Genomic DNA, 22,145 nt, shown 5'->3' on the forward strand with positions numbered 1-22,145 from the left:
TGTGAAGGTAATTTCCCCAACATGCACTGAATGAACTGTCAAGATTGCATGTTCTAAGAGCTAAAACACTGCTTGTTATTGTGATCTCTTCTCGAAACATACATGATTAAAACAAACAATTCTAAATATTTCCTGTCGTTGCACAGAATACTTTGGACCTTCCATACCACCCCCCCCCCCCCCCCCCCCCTTCGGGATGCTGCAAAGGCCATTCACTCAACTTGGATCAAGGGCAAACAATGTATTCCTAAGTGCTGATCTCCATGATCCAGGTCTGGAAGTTGATAGCAACAATTTCTTTCACTTCTGTTTTGCAGTCCAAGTCCACTTCAATCTTAAAGTGTACAAATCACCTAAAAATATAATTTGTGTACAGCTAGAATTTATAACATCAAACTAAAAGAATATTTTATCCAGAATTCTATGGACAAATGGATTTGGAGCCCACTGAAGTCTGACTTGGGATCAGTGCAGGCCCTATTCCATGCAAGTAGTATACTCAAAATTTGCTTGTATGTTAATCAGGAGTATACTTAAACTTGCAGTATCTCTTCTCCGAAATAGGCCTACTATTTGAAACTCACATTCTGAATACAGCAGAGCCTCATGCAAAATTTGGAAATTCTACTTATTATGCTATAACTGACATCTATTGCACTAAACCTATCTACAAATACATCTGATTATTCTTCTCCATTCCTTTTCTATTTAATGCATTTGGTGAACTTTATCTTGATCACACTATACTCACAATCACTAGACATAAATACAATCAAAATTTCAATACTGGTTTTGACGTTATATAAATATCAGCCAGTTGTATATATATATATATATATATATACACAAATAGATAATACGTACTTCTATATTTTTTTAAACACAACAATAAACACATTTATATGAATATATAGTCGTGTACATGATGAATATTAAATAAATTTCAAGGTGGTATAAAAAGACTGAGGAAAATGAACAACTGCATAAATTTGTTCTGAGAAAATATCAGTATGGAAGACAAAATTCATGTTTGAAATAAAAGTGATATACCGTAAATCTCTGTGTATAAGGCGCACTTTTTTGCCGCCGAAAAAAATTGAAAGTCGGGGGTGCGTCTTATACACAGGTACAGGTTGTTTTTTTTTTTTTTTTTTTAGTTTCGATTTATGGCGCTATGTCTGACAATGTCTCCTAGCTCAGTAATCAGTGTGTTGACTCACCACTCGGAAACTACAACAACACTCACATTTGTCTGTCATCTTGGTTTGAAAGTAATCTTTCTAACAGATCTCAATATTTAGTTTATAATAATAATTCCTCAATTTTTTTTTCTATAACAAATGGTGTACCACAAGGTTCTATCCTAGGTACTCGATTGTCAGAAATTTAGAGGATGCTATTCATATCATGCATGACTATTGATGTTTGGCATAGAACACAGTGCTTCTGCTAGGTGATGTGATGAGGCTGGTGTGGGACACTTTGTATCATGAAGCCTTAGACTGTTGTTACTATTATTTGTGACAAGTTCACAACTTCAACTGCACCTCGATGTAAAATGAAGGTCCTTCCCTGCGTGGGTTTTCGGCAACAAAACAACAACAACAACAACAAAACAAAAACAAAAATGATTTTTTTTTTTTTCCACCCCAAAATAAGGGTGCGCCTTATACACAGGTGCGCCTTATACACGGATATTTACGGTAGATGATAATTAAAATAACAATTACTACTACTACTACTTCTACTATTGCTACTACTAATAATGATACTACTACTACAACTACTACTATTACTACTACTAATGATAACAATACTGCCAATAGTAATGATAATTATAATAATTAATAATGCAATCATATCTTATCATTCCAGCTTTAGCATGGCTACCATGATAAGGAACACAAGCATTCAAAAGGAAGTACATTCTGGATTTTTGTTCAAGGATAAACATTTCTACTTCTCATTACAAGTTTGTATTCACACATCAGCACTGACTTCATATATTTCTTGCACACTCCCCATAAACTACTGGATTTTACAAGATGATATGCTTTTCTGTTAATATTGTATGATAAAGATTAAAGAACATACAGTACATATAACTTCAGATCAGAACTAGTTATTTAATTCATTCTTGATCTATAGTCTCAAACAATTCTTCTTTTAAATCCAGTCTAGATCTACAGCACTAAACACCAATTGGTATATATCGAAATCATATGTGACCCAGTATCACAAAACTAACAAAAAGCTGCCAGATATGATTGGCTTTAGTTCAGGTCGGATTCTCAAAGAGAATATTTTCAGATTTAGAATTATATTGAACTCATCACGATTGAAAATTCCTAACCCATTAAAAGAGGAGAAAAATGTCCAATCTTCAAGAATGTTACTTTTGAGAAAAGGACTCTGACTCACAAGTAATTGTGTAAAATGACAAAAGGAGGATTAGACAAAAATTATAAATCATAAGTATAAATAGTACCAGCTACAAGCACCCACTAATTTCACCTCGGTTGAGAGGGGCAATAGCACATTGATATTTGCCAAGGTACATTGGTGCAAAGCCTTGTATACACAAATTGTCACATTACCAAACAAATGTTTAAACTTAGTGTTGGCATATACCTGTGCAGCCATCTCAAGTATTGTTGACCCAGCACTAGGAGGCCTTTGTGACATTAGTTTACCTCCATACCCTTTCAACTCCTTGATTTCATTGGCACGTTTGTACAGCACAGCTGCTTTTTGGAAGGATTTATGAACATGATCCCTTATCTTGACACGCTGTGCTACCTTGTATTAGCATGTACCTGGGCAGCCAACTTGAGTATCGTTGACCCAGCGCTGGAAGACCTTCTCGACATTAGTTTACTTCCATACCCTTCCAATTCCTTGATTTCATTGGCACGTTTGTACAGCACAGCTGCCTCTTGGAAGTCCCCCTGCTCGTACCGTAGCACAGCGAGGTTGCGGAGTGTTTCGGCGACGCGCGGATGCGTTGGCCCGAAATGTTCTTCGTATATCTTGAGAGCTCCTTCATAGAGGGGAGATGCCTCATCATGGTTCCCCTGTATAAGGATCATATCATAAGATTGATTTACAATTTGGTATCACGGATGCTGTTTTAAAGGTAAAGACCAGTATTGGAAATGCCCCAATTTCAAAAAATGAAATGGAAGCTCTCATTACCAATCATGTGAAGAATATAATTTGACTAATACATGATGATAAAAAATTTGCCGGGAAACTGCCTACTAATTAAATATTTGGTAAATTTGTTTCTCTCATATGGTCTGTGAGAGATATAGGGTAGTCCCATATACATCTTTCTGTGTATATTGCTTGTAACTTTACGAAGAGTGGGCCAAATTTCTTATCATTTTGATGATTCCAGAACCTTGCAGATGCTAGATGCTAGATGATCAACCTTTTCTGATCAATTCCACAACGTTTCTTTCACAATGCAATCGCATGACCACAACTGGTCTTTACCTTTAAATCTGGTAACATTATACATGAGCCTATTATCTGCTAAGAGCCAGAAAGGCATTCATAATTCTTATGTTTTTAACATAGAACTATTACAACCTGATGACTGTTAACAGACAATCTATCACACAGTGTCTTTGTAAACAATGGACATTAAGTTCAGAACATTTTGATGTTTTCATATAATACAACCTCACACAAATGTGTTTATAACACAAGCTTTACACTAGTTTGGGACATTTTCTTCTCTTGTACGTGAAAGGTTAACATACTAACAAGAAATGTAATCCTTGTAGAAATCTATATCGATACTTTATAGTTGATGTGGTAATAAAACGAAATAAACAAATTATCAAAACAGTCAACAAGTAATGCATTGTAAATAATCACAAAAAAGGAACAGCCGACATAATTCATTTGTAACTTCAATGATAAAAATGCAAGAAAGCACATCAAATTCATGAGCTATTCGAATGATTGACTGGTGATCAGTTTTCAGTCTTACCTGTTGACATCGTAGTACTGCAAGATTGACCAGAGCTGTGGCCAGACTGGGATGATTTCCTCCTAGTTTTCTTTGTTTTGATTCGACTTCTTGAAGATAGAGTGGTTCAGCCTTGTCATAATGACCCTACAACAAAATGGGGAGAAATATTAGGCTTACAACATAAATCATAGAGCACTTAGAGACATCAAAGATATACCAAGAACTATAAAAATACAGAATCTATATAGCACCATGACAGTCGTGCTTTATAGGAAGCCATCATTATTATAAATGTTATTATCATATTTTCTCCTGAATGATACAACTAAGCTTCATTCATGTGCCAAAGTAAACCACCATGGCAAAATAAGAGTAGAGTGCTTCTCATTCCTGTACCTTACATGTATATCACACAGATTGATTACGCATTGGACCTTTCTTGCACATAGCTGCTTTTTTCCATCCCCACTTACCATTAACGTACAATTTTAAAAAATGCCAAGGTTCACAGAATCGTATATGAATGAACCTACAAATTATTTTCAGGAATGGGGGGGGGGGGGAGTATAAACGGTTCTCAAGGAAAAATCAAAGGTAATATCACTTTTTTCATCTCCACTTGCCATTTACTTTCAATATGAAAAAGATCTGCAATGGTTTACTGAATCATATGTGAGAGAGCCTCTAGATATTCTTCTCTCTGGAATGGGGATTGGGGATTTGGGGGGGGGGGGTGGTATGAACTGCACTGTCTTCAAAGGAGAAAGGTAAGCTAATATCACACCTGTTTCCTGTACAAGACAGCCAAACTGCGGGCAGTAGCGAGCACTAACGGATGATCCTGCGGCATGTTTGAGCTCCTAATGGCAAGCGCCCTCTCGTAGAGTTCTTGTGCCTGGTTGGTCTCGTCTCTATCATTGTGAAGGGTGGCCAGACTGTGAAGACTCTGGGCTACGTCAACATGGTGAGGACCAAGAACAGACTCGAGCATGTCCAGGGCACGCTGAAAATAGCTCTCTGCAGAGCTAAATGGGGGTAAAAACAACATTGCACAAGGTTTAATAGGAAGAACAACTTGTAACAATAACTTGGAAGGAGGGGGTGGGGGGAGGAGACATGATGGCTCCCCCCCCCCCCCCCAAAAAAAAAAAAAAAAACTCTTGGCTGCAGAGTAACCAATCGCCATAAAATCCTGCTCACAAACAAAATATGTCATCCTAACCATTTTGTTGAATATTTGTATTTTCGCCAATTATCCTTCATAATATCCTACATAAAACCTCGCAGTTTAGACAGAGAGAGCATGGTATGACTGGCAGAGAAATGAATGAGCTAACTTACCGATAGTCCTTCTGGAGATAATAGAGCATTCCTAGTTCATTGAGAGTGCGTGCCAGGTCTGCCGACTCGGCCCCTTGCGTCAGCTGCTCCATCTGAAGAGTGCGACGACGTAGGGCAGATAGTGCCCTCGCTTGGTGTGTAGATAGCTGGGTTTGAGCCTGCTTGCGGATAACATGAGCCCTCTTCTGGAGGGGATCTGCTGCAGTATGTCTGATGGAGAACAAGGGCATGTAGTTTTTTGAGATCCAGTACAATTCTATGAAAGTATCCTCAATTAAAAATAAAAAGAATTCCATTTTTGTATTGTGCTTATCACATAATGACTCATTGTCTCTTTGTGCTTCCAAAGCAGTTTAGGGACTAATACCTGAACCTTAGCTCCAGCAGCCATTAACATTGAAACATAGTGCAATTTAGGGACTTGTTCTCCAAGGGATCCATTCAACACCTTGGTCGACAGAGACGAAACAGTGGATAAAATGCTTTGATATTGTCACCATTTATACTATCTTGCTTCCTGTGGTATTTTGAATTAATATTCAACAAATCTTCAGGCTTCTACCAACCTTAAAATTTAGTAGGCATCATCATTAGAAGGGATGATGCCCATAGTGTCTTTGAAACACACTTTTGGTCAAGAAAGGTAAAAGAATCCATCTGGATCAAAAGGATTTATCCTAGGGACTTTGGCTATTCACTGTCACCTATCATCTCCAGTGATCTTGAGACAGCAGACACCAAGAAACTGTGTGAAAAATCACTTGGCTTGAGAAAGGCCACATAAATGATTAAAGCTTGCCTACCGGTACTTAAAATTGCTAAAGTTGGTAGAAGCTTAGACTACATGTGATGTTTACCCCAAACATGGAAACTTTTCTGTATCAATATTCAACATGTACAGACATTTTCAAGAGTTACAAAAAGCATTTAAATTGTATCAACATTATCAATCACACATTCATTGCCCATTATTGACTAATTGGGTTTGGGGTTTTTTAAAAAGCTTTTTTGCCTTTATTCAGATTTTCATAAATATACAAAATTTCAAAGAAAAACATAATTGTTCTTACACATGTAAGTTCTTATGTAAATGCACAAAATCAGCATGACTTACTTGTTCTGTTTACGGTATATGACGACCAGTGAATCCAGAACCTTGGCAACATCCACATGGCTGTTCCCCAGCGCACTCTCACTGATCATGAGAGCCTGTTGGTAGTAGGCCTCCGCTGAACCAAACTTGCCCCCCTGTCCGTGTATGGCACCCAGCAGGTGGAAGCACTGTGCCACACTCAGATGGTCCGGATCAATAGACTCACGTATCTCAAGGGCTCGCTGCACTGACCAGATAGCCTGCATAAGGGGAAAGTGTGTGTGTGTGTGTATTGGGTTTTTACAGACGTGTACCAATCAGATATGATTATATACGTCTGGGGACCGACCTTTAAACGTCACCATTCGAAAGACATGACTCAGTTTTGAACTTGCGTACTCAGCTGAATCAGTTTGTAACTTCCATTGTTAGCTGGATTACAGGCGCACGCCACAATGCCTAGTTAAGGAGAAAGGGGATGAACTGATAGATATGAGGGGCTATTGATCTGTACTGTTTCTTTGAAATAATTCAAGTGCTCCGGTGAAATGTAGACTTGGATGATTTTGACTCTGGAATAAATGAAATTACCTGATGCATCTGTACACCCCCCTACCCAAACTCTTTTGAGGGTTGCACTCTAGGTACAATACAATTAAATATAATGGTGCAGTAACAGCAGAAACTGATTTTATATGACAAGTACAAATTCATGAATATTTTGCCATCTTACCTGGTTTAGAAGTCCAAGGTCTTTCACAAATCGGGCTAGCATCTCATACATGTCAGCTATCCTAGGCAAGGGAATCTGTCCATTTTGATCTATGACACCAAAAAACAATATTCATGTGATAAAAGCAATCCTAAGACTAGAAAACAACAAATTTTTCAAATATTAAGTCAGGTAAATTCATACGTGGTATTTTGTTTGAATTTCGATACTTCAGTCTTTTAGCCATCTTGAATAGTATTTGCAGTGATACATTGAAAAATTGACTTAATGCAAAGTCAACCTTTTCTTTCCCTTTTTTCAATTGTGTGAAAAGTTTTATCAATTACTTCCTTGAAATGCTAGAGCGCTGTAAAAGGCTGCTGGGCTAAAGCCGGAGTAATAATAAATGCGCTTCGGAATAGAATTTCTAGATAGACGGCGCTATAGAAATGCCTATTATTATATTATTATTATTATCAAAACACAGATCACTTAAAGATGTTCTCTGTAGGTTTCTATGGTGAGTGAGTATACTGTAGTCTTTTCAGAACTACTCCACAGAGGAATACCAACAGTTCTTTTCAAAACTAAATTCTTTATTTTCACTTTTCAACTTTGATCTGTTCATGACCTTCTCAATCTCAATCATGCCTTCTTTCACTTTTCTTTCCTCCTTCCATTTCATCTCAACGAAATCAAAAAACAACAAGAGTCTCATGTAAGTGTTTGATAAACTCCATTCATAATCTCTTCCTTCCTTTACCTTATATTTCTTCCTCAATTCCTCTAAACGCCCCATAAGTGGGTTCTTTTAACAAAAGAATATGTCAACAGCCTTTTCAGTAACAATACTGCATTGTGTTCCTGAAAGACTCAAATTGTGAACTGTTCACTTTCTTCAACAAATAAGTCCATGTACAAATATGCAAGTATGTAAGAAGGTCCACTTTGCACTAGGACCCCCCCCCCCCAAAAAAAAAAAAAAAAAAAAAAAAAATACTCCACTAACTTTCTTCTACTTTCTTGATGGTAGTGAAGTAGATATTAGCCATGGCTTGCCTGTCGACCCCGAGTGTCTGCCAGTACGTCAGCAGGTCTGAACAGCGCCCTCTGGAGTACATGATCCTGAAGACGCAGAGATTACTGACAGTCTCCTGGAGCTTGGAGCTGCTCCCAGAGACCTGGATCAGGTATGGTAGCTCCTCGGTCAGTCTAGAGGTTGTCGACCCAGGTCTACATCAAATGCAAGACATAATATATTCTAAAAGATTTGTTCACATATGGGCTGGTAGACTCTAATGGTTCACTTCTGGGTTTTCGGAGCAAATTTAAAGATAACGTTCAGTTCTGGTCGTGCGATTGCATCGTGAAAGAACGGTCTAGAATCGATCAGAAAAAGCTGATCATGTATATAGTATTGGTGTGTACTACAAGGTTCTGGAGTTGTCAAAATGATAATAAATTTTGCCCAGTCTTCGTAAAGGAACAAGCACTGTACACAGAAAGATGTCTAGGGACTACACAACCATGTGGCATAAAAATCAGGCCTCGTTTTTAAGCTGTTATACTTGTCATATTTAGAATATGGAGGCATTTGAGGAGCCATGCTTTTCAAGGAACATATTTTGTCTGATTTGTCCATACTTGCATAATAACAATGTTAACGCTCACAAATGATTTTGTCTCCCCAGAATTAACTCAACCTTCTCTTTAAGCATACTGCATATTTCTATATCTTACAAAACATAGATTAGTGACCATAAGTAGGACAGTTGCACGCATCTACTTTTGACTACTATTTGAACAAAATTATGCACATGAAAAAATAAATATGCTAATAAGCTTGAATAAAGTTAGGAAAGGTTACTAACTTGAGAAGCTTTTTGAAGTAATGGACAAGTTTGTTGACAACAGCCTGCAGTTCTCTCTCGCAGTGGGGTTCACTACAATGACTCAATCGAACCGCATCACAAGCCTGTCAAATGAAAAAACAGCGTTACTAGTATTGATAATTGCAACAAGATTCTATCACACAACAGAAATTGTTACACTCTGATCCCTTAAGAGTGCTGAAGGCATTAAGGGTACCTGGCAATTGCTGGTAATAGTACTTGCAGGGCCAGCAGGAGGAGCAGTAATGATACTGACGAGGCTACCCTGGGTAGATAAGTCCCAATTATTATAATTAATAAGAGAGGCCAACTTCTTACCTGTGCATGCGCAAAGGTCACGACCCCTGCCTTAAAGGTCATGACATGTCTATTGATGAGGTCATGGCAGAGAGGAGCCCAGTGATTCCATGTCAGGTCAGGTATCAGGTCAAACAGCTCCAACTCAGAAATACCATTCCGTGAGGCATAAACCAACAAGCACACCTACATTGAACAATTACAAAAATCTATGACTAAAGAAATTGTATTTCTGAAAGCATAATCACTAGCTGAAACAAATGAATTAAAACATAATAATTTTGAAACAAACTTGAAAATGAACATTAAAAAAAAAATGGATTCCTTTATGCATCATCAACAGCAACAACTACTACATCAAATAGTACAACGACATACACAAATGTATAATATCTAAAAGATTTCAATGGGGACCATCATTTCCTACAAATTTATTGTAACAGTACATAAACTAAACCCAAGCAATGATCTGGCACAATCAAACGGGTAAGTATCAAATGGGATGACATTTCTTAGCAAGGCATGCATGGAAGTTAACTTCAAGTTTAACATGCGCATGCTTGTACATATGAATGTGTGAATAAGGATACTCACAAGTTGGTATTAAATCTAAAAATACTTGAAGACAACTCTTTTTTTATAGTTATAGCATTCATTTTTTAAGTTGATATTTTGAATATAGATGTACAGTGAAACCTGTCATAGTGACCATTATATAAAAAGTCCACCTGTCTATAAAGACCACATTTCGTGTTTCTTTTTGATAGAGTTTGTCACTGAAATGTGCATTCAAGGAATCTGTACATAACGACCACCTGCATAAAAGACCATATTACTTGTCTTCTCCCTTGTGCGGTCTTTGTATACAGTATTCACTATAGTATATAGGCATAGAAATACAAAGCAAAACAATTTTGAAGACTGGTTACCCATAAGAAAATGACAAAAGGTTGAGATGTATCTTACCTTCTTGACGAGTCCTCTGCATGTGGCATCTTCATGGTCGGTCTCCAGTGACTCCAGAATATACCTATACAACTCCACCGAATCCCCATAATCCAGACACCCTGCAGCAAGCTTCTCCCCGATAGGCACCGACCGATCGCTGTGCGCCAGCTCGTCTACCATGAGGGTGATGAAGAGAGGGGTACGGGCAGCAGGGGTGCGGCAGTGGGCCAGGGAGAGGGCTTCGTGCTCCGGAGACACCTGGAGACCTCGGGATTGGCAGAGAGCATGGATCAGAGCCTTGGAGTGGGATGGAGACAGGGGGTCCAGATGGAGGGTGGGCCAGGATCTGGAGGGTGGGGTGGGGGTAGAAACCAATGTTTGGAGTGAATCTATACAGCTCTATGTGATGTTGTGATTAGGCGTACCTCAGTGATGTATATAATGCAGTGACAATGATGACGATGAGGAGGAGGATAATAATGACAAGGTTGATGATGATGATGATGATGATGATGATGGTGTTAAGCAGGGCTCCCACTTAGCCGAGTTGTATTAGCGAGTTATGGGGAGTTGTGGTGATTTGCCTCAATGAGGCACTCGCAATAACTCGCGAATAATTTGGTATGGCTTACCGTAACTCTTTACAACATTTCACGACTCTCCTCGAATTCGCGAGCAGTTCCAAAATTTGGAACATGTTCAAAAAATTTCCCCAATTTGTTGCAATTCGAGGTGAACTCGCCTACACTCGTAATATACACGCATTACTTGTAACAAGCTCCCGTTGCACTCTTCATAACTCGTAGCACCTAGCCACCTTATGGAGAGTGCAGCACGAGCTTGCTACGAGTAATGTGAGTATATTACGAGTGTAAGCGAGTTCACCTTGAGTAACAACGAATTCACCTCGAGTAACAACGAATCAGTGAAAATTTTGAACATGTTCAAAATTTTCGCTGATTCGTTGTAGCTCGAGGTGAACTTGCCTAACACTCGTAGCAACTCCCCACCTTATAAAGAGTGCAGCGCGAGCTTGTTACAAGTAATGCATGTATATTACGAGTGTAGGCGAGTTCACCTTGAATTGCAACGAATCAGGGAAATTTTTTGAACATTTTCCAAATTTTGGAACTGCTCGCGACTTCGAGGAGAGTCGGGGAATGTTGTAAAGAGTTACGCTAAGCCATACCAAATTATTCGCGAGTTATTGCAAGTGCCTCTTTGAGGCAACTCACCACAACTCCCCATAACTCGCTAATACAACTCGGCTAAGTGGGAGTCCTGCTTTAAGTTGCTATTGATATCAGTGGTTTAGCTTATCAGTGATTTATCTATGCAGTTGATCAAAAGTTTACCCAACATTCTGACAAAAGTATAGGTCAATGGTTTTTATAAAGTCTTAGGATACCAATAGAATAAATGATATTCAACATCATGCTCTGGCAAGGCATTTCTTCAGTTCTAGTGATGGGAAAAATGACTGCAAATAAACAATTATACTAATAAATCGAATAAATAATCATGCTATAAGGAATGATAGGCTGTTTAGAAACAAGAAAATTTAAGAACATGGAATTACAAAACATAGAGAGGATAACTTACTTCCAAGCAGGTAGACAGTTTTCTGGATTGGCTGAAGCGATCACCCTGGTATCAACTGGGAGAGGGTCTAACAGCCATCCAAGGTGACATTCTCGATTCTGATTGGCAAGATAAAAGATGATCAACTGTTATCCCACTTCTAGCTTTTAGAAATATATAATTTTTGTCAATCAATATCTACAGAAACATCACCATCATCATTATCATCAATGTCATCCTCATCATCATCATCATCATCATTATCATTATCAATATCACATAATCATCATCAAAACTACCATCATCATCATGAAAATCATGATCATCACCATCACCATTATCACCACCAAAATCAAAACCATCTTCATCGTGATAATTAAGACAATCATCACCATCATACCTATCATCATTGTCATCATCACCATCATTATCATCATCATTATCATCATCATCATCATTATCATCACCATTATCATCATCATTATCATCATTATCATCATCATGATCAGATCTTACTTGGAGATTGTCCAAGGAATCGATGATGATGGTGATACCACCAGCTACCCGCGATGAAACCTTCTCCAACCATTTGGGAAACTCCTCCACCAATCTTGAAGGTTCACAAGATAGAGCAGGAGGAGAAGAAACATGCTGCATCAACTGAAAGAGATGAAATTATATTGCAATTTAAAAATGAGTCATATTTAGTCATGATAACATAATGATTACGTAAGATCATGGAACAAAACATCATCAACAATAGAGTACAGAAGCTGTGACGTCATAAAACTCTACTTTTAGAATTTCTCAATTTTTTCTTCATTTTCCAAAAGAGCATAACAAATAATGTCCACATGTCGAAAACCAATTGAATATGTTAAGTATTGGCTGAGATATGACCATCTGAATAAATATATGTCCTATGGGAACTCAGTGTTATATGCTCTGGCTCCTAGTGGTTAGGAGCCAGAGCATATAACACTGAGCTCCTATGGGGAGTATATTTAATCAGATGGTAATATCTCAGACAATACTTACATATTCAATTGGTTTTCGACATTTGGACATTATTTTTTATGCTCTTTCGGAAAATGAAGAAAAAAATGAGAAATTCTAAAATTAGATTTTTGATGACGTCACACTTCACCATTCTATAGTCCTGTGAATTATTTAGTATCACAAGCCTGCACTGTCTCAGTGCTCCATTGATATTACAAGAATCGGGAAGGTTCTAATGTTGGATACCATTGTACCAAAAACTGGAATATCAGGTATGGGGGGAAATATCCATTCACAATCCTATAATTTTCATGAGCGTAGTACAAACTTTGTTTTATCTCTTCATCTGCTTCCAGTGTAATAAGTGCATGGGTAGTTTTGCTAGTTGAGATTAATGCCATAAGGTCAATAAATTTAACATGTACTGGGTATCTCATTACCATGAATGGGGCAGTTTGCCAATATGAACACTAATAAACAGTGGGGGTGGGGGGGGGGGGGTTGAGCTGTGGGAATTTTCCACTTCCAATTCAAATTCAAATTCAAACTTTATTGACTTCAATCCAAACAGATAGGATCATTCTCAATTATAGTGTAACATAGATAATTGATTGTATCTGAACAGGCATTAACTGTACTTAATTACCTGGGCAGTCATTCTTCTGATCATGGTGACCGCATTGGCGCTGGAGGAGTTTGGGGATCCAGTGAAGTGATAGAGGACCAAGCCTGGCGGAGCGTCTTTCTGCTTGAGCTGAACCCACTTAGCAAGCAGCAACGACTTTCCACTCCCAGGGACACCGCTCACCAGGAGAGGGGGAAGGGGACCGGCGGCTCCTACATGCTCACTGATGCTCTCATAGTGCTGAGAGGAAGAATGAAAGAGAGAGAGAGAGAGAGAGAGAGAGAAGAGATGATTGGTTTAATGATTAACAATAATATCAATTTTAATTTGGTCTTATGTATCCAGAATAGGCACATCAGTATTAACACAGCTGTTCCTGTATGCCCTGCAGTTGGTACTACTCCAGCCTTGCCAGGTACATTACACTTGGATCAAGAGGGACAAATGTGGGCAAAACACCTTGTCCAAGGACTTAAGCACCGAGCAAGGATCGAACCTGAGACTTCTCGTATGAGAGTCAGATCCTTCACCTATACACCACAGTGCTTCCATTTGTCATAATCTACAGAGAATGTAAAGACTTGATTTTCATACCTTTTCAAAAGTGAGCTCACATGTGGCCTCCTTAGCGATGTTAGCTAGTATTTCTTGTTGTTCCCCGTCACCGTGGAGATCCCACTGAAGTCCACCGCATCTCTCTTCTGTACTCTCATCAAGCTCACTCTCAAACTCTGACGACATCTCAGATGTTACAGCAGATTCAATACCAAGCTCCTGAACAGCACAGGAAAAGAGGTCATAGGTCACATTGCAATTCAGCCAACCAAATATTCACAATATAATCAACCCTTCACATGCCACAAACCATTTAAGAAATTGTCATAAATGAACTTTCAAGATTTGAATTTTCATTAAGCTTGCTTTGTTTCATTGTTGAAATCTGCTTAAAATATATTCATAACAAAGAACTTCAATATGAGGTACCTGATCCTGTTTCAGAATGAACAAGGCAATCGCCAGATAGCCTCGCCCACATGTGACCAAAAAGCATCCCTTACCTAAGTTCAAATTCAATTCAAAGTTTATTCAACACTCTTCATAAAAACATTTAAAACATACAATTACAGAATGGCAGAATAAAAAAACAAGAAAGTGATAAAAAATACAATGGCAATTTATAAGAGCATTTGGGATAGGCAGAAAGGAAGGATTCCTTATATAAAAGCCTACCCCTAAAAACACACATACAGGAAAATGAGAACAAAAAACAAAGAACATACTAAAACTTACTATCATGCACGATCAGAGTTAAAAAAAAAAAAAAAAAAGTCAAAATTTGCCTATGCTATTAATACTGATTATTATACTTATTTAACAGAAATTTATTTTTAAAAAGATTGAGAGTTTTGCATTTTTTAATTTCCTGAGGTATACTATTCCATATTAATGGTCCTTTAAAAAATAGTGAATTTTGTTTTTTGGTTGCACTTGGTGAATTTATGCTCAGTTACTAGTCATAAGAGTCTTGTTGGTAAAAATCTCATTTATCCTAATTATTATAATATATTTATATTATATTTATCCTATTTAGTGAAATACAGTGAAACCTCATTGTAAAGAACACTCTTATAACAAAGTCTGTTTAGCCATGATATGACAAAATTTCATTATAACAAGACAATTGTGTTGATCATAAGGAGTATGTTAAACAAGGTCCAGTGTATTGGTAAGTACAGTCAAACCTGTCTTAGTGGCCACCTGTCTAAAAGGGCCACCTGTCTACAGTGACCACTTTCTCTGTTTCCCATGGGTGGCCTCTATAGAGAGGTTTGACTGTACATCAGAGACGAGTAAAGAACTCACCAGCCGGATGATTTTCTCTAGTTCTTGAAAGACGGCATCTACTCTCTCCCTCGTGCTCTCTAAACCCTCCAGGATCTTAGCATTGCCGCTATTCTTGATCTGAGCCTTTAGCCCTTCAGAACTATTCTCTTCTGACTCAACCGATCTACATAAAGAGGAGGAAAGAAGATCATCAGGTCTTCAAGTTGACTCATTGTGATGATTATAGGGGGGGGGGGGGAATCAACAAAATTGTTTTGCTAATTTTGTTTGAGTTTTCATAATTAAAAACTTGTATTCAATTACATAAGCTTCATATTAATCCTGTATTCATTAGTGCAATATAAATATTGCAGCAAGCATGTTGTAAATTGCTTTATACTGCAACTAAAATAATAGCTGTTACAACTTTCTTGCAGGCAGCTGAAGAACTATATCTTTGTGGTTGTTGGTATTGGGGTATGAGTAACTTATAATCTTTATATTTCTATTATGTTATATTCAAGATACGATTGTTGGTGGGAAAACAAGTGTATGATCATGTATAACTTGCATGATTTTAAGTAAATACACTTACCTCTCATCGGTGTAGCAGAATATAGCTGGCTTGGTTCCAGGATCATGTAGATGCCCAAGCTCTACTTCTTCCACGGTGAACCTGGCACCAAAATCAATCAATTAAGATTAAAATCTTGTCACATGTTTTATCACCACAGCCTCAAGATTACCTAATCTTAAACACAAATTGATAAGAAGCACTACACTAAAAAAAAACATCTAAGTCTGCATGCTACTCAAGATATAAATCAGTTCGGCATGACTTCTTCTTTCCCTTTTTAAATATATCTAGAATACAATGAATTAGTTCTGTTAAAGAAGAATTGTACTAAGCAGAAACAAATTGAAAGTAACTAATTATAGGAAAATGAACAAACTTTCTCCCTGATATTTTTAATATGAGATCTTGATAGAAAATCTAAACTCAGTTCTATGTTTTGTAGATGGTTCAATAACACGTAGAAATGAACTAGGTGGGGGAATATTGTTATGTAACAGTGAATGTCAATTGATCGCATTAAGAGGTTTAAGGCCCTGCATTCCAATTAAAATTGTAACCACATGAACTAGGGCCTCGCTGAAAATATGCTTGAAGAAACAATTAAACCTCTCACTCACCTATCAATGACCTTGCCCAAGAAACCAACAAAGATTGTACAGTACTCCACCTCCCTCTGTCTCACTGAGTGAAGTCTTAATAGATCCTCATCTAGGAGAGAGGTCACTGCACTTTCAGGGTCAAAGGTCAGATGAACAAGAAGCACAAACCGACCTTCACTGTCACCCAGGGAGCGAAGTTGACTGCCGTAGTCCTAGTGTGTGTTTGTTTTGTAAGAAACAGGAATAGGTATGCATGTCTATGTGAATAGAGAATCATGACTGGCCTTATTTGTTGCATGCTCCATGATAATCAAATGGTACCCATAAGCAAATATAAGGAAAAGATTTGCATTTAAAATAGCTGAAACAAAACATAAGAACTACATTTTTAAAGAATGTATCCCTATAAATCTAGGAGTTGATATAGTTAATACAGATGCACTGTGAAAATAAAGTATTATCTTGATAAAGCAAGCCCAAATAAACTGTGTAAGAGTATGGTGACCACCAGTCTAAATTCAAATCACATTATGAGCCTTCTCTGTATAGTTTAAGCCAATATCCAGGTATCACTGAACAATTTTTTTCATTACTCAACCATAAGAAATTACAAACCTTCTGCAACAATGAAGCCTCTTCATGCTGGTCCTGTGGCGCACAAATGTAGACTCTTATTACATTGAACAAAGCGGGACTGGAGAGGCTGCTCAGCATTTGATTGAGTGCAGAGGCTGCAATACCGCTTATCTCTCCTGAAAATAATCCAAGTAACAGGACAAAGGTACAAATAGTATGAAATACACAATTTAAATCATATTGTGATCAGATTTTGATAACTGTTACCACATTGTGAAAGTAACTAATTCATGTCCAGATTTATCACCTTGGCCCACAAAACTTGTCATCAGTGACAAATGACAACCTAGGTGTAGTAATTGGATACCCGGTAGGAATCATTTTTTGAATGCTTTCAGCAACTTGGGGCAGCTTGGCTAAAGTCAGGGTTATACACTGTAGCATTACTTTGTAGGCACTTTGGGCATCCCCTGGGATGGACATGTACACAATATAAATGTAAAATCACAAATAGTATTATTATCAAAGTACCACTCTAAAATTTGCAAAAGAAGTATACTTCTGTCAAAAGGAATGATGGCTACTACCAGAATGCCATCATGCGGCAAGCATTGATTCCTTGGAAGAAGCAGTCATCACAGAACAATAAAGTAGGAAACATCAAAGGGAGTGTAGCTTGGCAAATACCGGTTAATGCCATCTACGACTTCTTTTGGACAACTGCAGGTAAACGAAATGACTTAATTAATGGCAGCCAGTGACTTAATCTCTACATGGTCAGCGCGCTAGCGTTCGCTAAAGAGACCTAAGTTCTCCTCACACTTCGGTTTCGCATATGTTGCACACACGTGATTGCTGCGGTTTCGTCGTCCGTAGGCGTATAATACCCGATTTGCCCTGAGTCAGGCCACAGGAAAAGACACATAGTCTTGTTATGCTACACTCCCTTTAAGAGTGATTAACATGACAAGCCAGGAATGTATTTCACTTACCTTTACCATCACTGCTAGAGTTACCATCCATATCATAAACATGAGAATCCCTATTCCATGCCGGCTGGAGTTGTGACATGCTGCCAAGAGAGGGCTCACTCTCTAACACTGTCCACCAGTCTCCAGGATTACCACCTGTCAAAAAAATAAATCCAAACATTTCATTACTTAGATAATAGATCTTGCAAACAATGTGTAATCATTACAACTTAGATAATAAATCTTGCAATCAATGTGTAATCATTAAAACTTGGATAATCAATCTTGCAATCAATGTGTAATCAATAAACTGTCATATTCCGTGATCTGACATTCACTCAAGCGGCGCTGCAGTATTACTCCTACAATGTAGAAGTATGACATTAAGAAAATAGTTCAACTCTCTTTACATGACTAAAAATATTACATATTCTGTTGTGATGTCTTTTCTAAACACATGAAAAAACAAAGAGAACTAGTAGAAATATAGAACTACTGTTTAATAAAGCAACAGCATTTCAGGGGAACAAAAATATTTCAAGAATGGGGTCGAATGACAGATTGAGGAAAGAGAGAGAGATAGAGAGAGAGAGAGAGAGAGAGGGGGGGGGGGAGAGGGGGGGGGAGACAGAATTTTGTTTCAGAAGAAAGTAAGAGTAATAGTAATGACCTTGTGTTTCCTGGATCCCTGAGTCTTGAGGCTGACCATCCACAGGTTTAGCCCAATGAAGCGTCTCCTCTAGGTCCTGTCTCACCCTCAGCAGATCACGAATCTCACTCTCTTTGCTCTCTCTAAACAACTATGAGGATATAGTTGAATTGGACAAAAAATGTAGAAAACAAGAATAAATATTATTGCAAACATATGGGTTGAAGGGAATCAACATAAAACATAATCTTCAAATGATACATTGCAATGATGAAGGCGGGGGGGGGGGGGGGGGGGGGGGGGGGGGGGGGGGGGGGGGGGGGAATGTGTACCTGTATGAAGTCACAAACTGTGCCTGTTGAATGAAAATCACCCCTTTTCCTTTGATTGGACATTATCTCCTCTCATCCTACATAAGGTGTGACAAATGTGAGATAAATATGGCTTGAAACCAGTTTGCATGAGCTCAAGGCATAACTATGGCAAACTTAGTACAATATTCTGGTAAACTACTTAAAATAGAGACAAAGGAATTTGTTCGTCTAGTAACAAAAAAAGGGTAAGTTATACTCCTGAAAAACTATGAAACCAGATTTCATCCGCATGCAATTTTCTGAACTGGTCTAATACTATCAATTATATGGTTGTATTCTCACATTACCCACCTTGAATTGTCTCTGGACTTTGTTTCTATCATGTTCAAAGGTCGCTGCTCTCTCAAGGGCTTGGTACTCAGCATCCAGCGCCATGTCCCTCTCAAGCCTCAGCTTATTGCATGTCTTCTGCAAAGCCTACAAGTAACAATAATGTAAAAGAACATGTAATTTGTAACTACAGTCAAATCTGTCTATAGCGGCCACCCAAGGGAAACACCAAAAGTGGTCTTTGTAGACAGGTTCCTTTATCACATGATTCAATGAGAATCCATTTTCAAGGGAAACAACAAATGTGGCCTTTGTAGACAGGTGGTTACTAAAGCAGGTTTGACTGTATTACCTGAGAAGCTAGACAGGGTTGTCGCATTTAGCAAAGTAAAAATGAATGAGATGTAGAAATGATGAAGAATCAGGAGCTGAAAGGATCTGAATGTAAACAAAGAAACCAGGTTAGGTCTACAAGTGAATGGCATTACCAACTGTAAGGCAACAAATTAGTACCGGTATATAATATTGAGTTTGAAATATTAAAAAACTAATTTTTATGTGGAGACAAGGGGGGGGGGGGAATAGGATGACACATAAGGCGGAGGACTGTGGGGGCACAGATCTATGTAAATCGAGGAGGAACGCTACACGAAAGGATTGTTATAACTTTGACAAGCACATAGCATGTGCAGGGATTTACAAGGCCATCATTTTCTTTTGTACAATTATCATCTTTATATTTGTATTATACCTAACTGGCTACATCATTTACCACAAGACAACAAAAGCAAAATATCAACTACTAATTATCCAACCTCTACAATATTATACGTATCGTTTGTTCGTTCGTTCATTCGTTCGTTTATTCATTTCACTTTCATAAAAAAATACAGCAAAAGCAAATGAGCATACAAGTATATATACATACTAAGGCAGAGAATGTTCAGTTTATAATAATAACTTTAAATGAAATAGGAGAACAAAGGAAAAGCCCATGGTGGCCGTGTTTAAAAAAATTCACCTGAATATTATGATTCATATTACCGAGTATATATTAGTAAAAGATATCACAATAGACAGCGATAATAACATATTCATCTCATGAACAAGAATCCTTTGAATCTATAGAAATCAACATAAAGAACATGATGAATAAAGAGGGAGAATGAACCTGTAACTCAGCTCTTAAACGTCTGTTCTCTGACTCCAGTTTCTTCTCCTTCTTGAGCAGGTCACTCATCTCATTCTGCTTGGCAATCTTAAACATCTCAAAATCCCTCCTCAGCTTCTCCACCTCCGTGCTCTCAAACTCCACAGACAATGAGGACCGTAGACTCATGCCCTTTGGCCTGCGTCCAAAAGACCCCACAGAGCGCAGGGCATTGCCGAGTGTCCGTCTTGGCTTCATCTCGATCGGGATGCGTTTGATGACACCGGGCTGGTCATCATCATCCCCATCATTAGGGAAGGAGCTTCCCGTTCCCATGATGATGCCTGTCCTTTACGTCACTCTACTGAAAATGTCAATGACAGTCATTACCGGTACATGGTTTATTCTCAGTACAAAACAACTAGGCTACCACAGGTGAGTTCAAGTTCTCTTTCATAGTATTCTCCATGTCTCTTTCTGTCCATTGCAAATTCATGGAGGCAACTCAGCATAACTTAGCTGAAATCAGATCTTATAAAAAATATAGTTGGGTTATGCATTTATGGACTGAGTATCTCTATCATTAAATCGGCGCTAGTGTAGTTCCGTATCCATTTTTTTTAGCAGTTTAATATCCATTCTTAGCAAAGGAATTTCAGCCCAATTTTTAACTAATTTTAATCATAATCATACATGTATATTGCATTTTCCACCTGAATTTGGATCACATTCGACATCGGGAAACCTTCGTTTAGGGCTTCAATGTCGACGTTGCGTCATCGCTCAGTACCGTCTCTACGCCGTAGTCCTGCACCTCAAACTGAAGCTATCTGTACAAAATTATGCAGACTTCTCATATGGTTTATGGTATCGCGCATACGAGAAGTCTACATAATTTTGAACTGATAGCTTCAGTTAGAGGTGCCGGACTACAGCGTAGAGACGGTACTGAGCGACGACGCAACATCGACATTGAAGCCCTAAACGAAGGTTTCCCGATGTCGAATGTGATCCAAATTCAGGTGGAAAATGCAATAGATCTGTATCAGTAGAGTCTATATGATTATGATTAAAATTAGTAAAAAATTGGGCTAAAATTCATTTGCTAAGAATGGATATTAAACTGCTAAAAAAAAATGGATACGGAACTACACTAGCGCCATTAAATCAGCATTAAATTTTTCACCGACAAAAGGCACAAGGCAAAAATGCAAAAAAGACTTGAACTGTGAAACACCTAGCCTATTCCAGAAGAAATGAAGGGAGAAAAACAGATGAAAAAATTCAGATTGGGAAGAGTACAAAATAAGAATTGTACTTCAAAAATCAAGTACAAAAAACAAATAATAATAAGATTCAGAAGAAGAAGATTCAGAAGAAGAGGAGGAGGAGGAGGAGGAGGCTAGACTACAACGAACTAGACTAGTCTAGTCTAGAACTCTATTAATAACACGACACAGAATTTAAGATATGGGACCACACTAACAAACACCAAAATTCTCATGTAGAGATACTCACTTAACGGCATGATGTCATGTCTTGCTTTCTACTCAGTGTGATAACTACACTTCGAGGCAACATTTTAATAGTAAGATTTTCTATCAGTTTGTCATTAATCTAGCTATGTTTGCAGCTGGAGTCTGGACAATGAAGAAATTAAAAACCATCGTCAACAAACATTTCAA

At 38.0% G+C, this 22,145-nt stretch overlaps 1 protein-coding gene across 1 annotated transcript; it reads right to left on the reverse strand.

Moving 5' to 3' along the window:
• Window positions 1-1,933: 1,933 nt before the first annotated feature.
• On the reverse strand, window positions 1,934-22,145 carry LOC590447 (nephrocystin-3). Its single transcript, XM_030974458.1, has 23 exons — window positions 21,979-22,145; window positions 20,482-20,824; window positions 19,332-19,457; window positions 18,688-18,817; window positions 18,039-18,173; window positions 17,086-17,222; window positions 16,489-16,682; window positions 15,890-15,970; window positions 15,334-15,478; window positions 14,065-14,244; window positions 13,492-13,710; window positions 12,363-12,506; window positions 11,868-11,965; window positions 10,284-10,611; window positions 9,339-9,503; window positions 9,000-9,103; window positions 8,138-8,361; window positions 7,150-7,238; window positions 6,438-6,676; window positions 5,324-5,533; window positions 4,767-5,007; window positions 4,001-4,126; window positions 1,934-3,074 (listed from the first exon to the last, which is right to left on the reverse strand). Exons 2-23 carry the CDS (start codon window positions 20,794-20,796, stop codon window positions 2,796-2,798), a joined length of 3,909 nt encoding a protein of 1,302 aa, XP_030830318.1. The 5' UTR covers window positions 20,797-20,824; window positions 21,979-22,145; the 3' UTR covers window positions 1,934-2,795.

The sequence above is a fragment of the Strongylocentrotus purpuratus genome, unplaced genomic scaffold, assembly GCF_000002235.5.
Source record: "Strongylocentrotus purpuratus isolate Spur 01 unplaced genomic scaffold, Spur_5.0 spur5_scaffold_7, whole genome shotgun sequence".
Lineage (NCBI taxonomy): Eukaryota > Metazoa > Echinodermata > Echinoidea > Camarodonta > Strongylocentrotidae > Strongylocentrotus > Strongylocentrotus purpuratus.

What these genes read in the sequence shown, in the direction of transcription:
- LOC590447 (XM_030974458.1), bottom strand. Translation starts at nt 20,796, where the DNA reads ATGGGAACGGGAAGCTCCTTCCCTAATGATGGGGATGATGATGACCAG. An exon ending in AGGCTTCATTGTTGCAGAAG is followed by an intron (nt 16,683 to 17,085) that starts GTTTGTAATTTC and finishes AACACACACTAG; the next exon opens with GACTACGGCAGTCAACTTCG. An exon ending in ATATACCGTAAACAGAACAA is followed by an intron (nt 5,534 to 6,437) that starts GTAAGTCATGCT and finishes GTTCTCCATCAG; the next exon opens with ACATACTGCAGCAGATCCCC.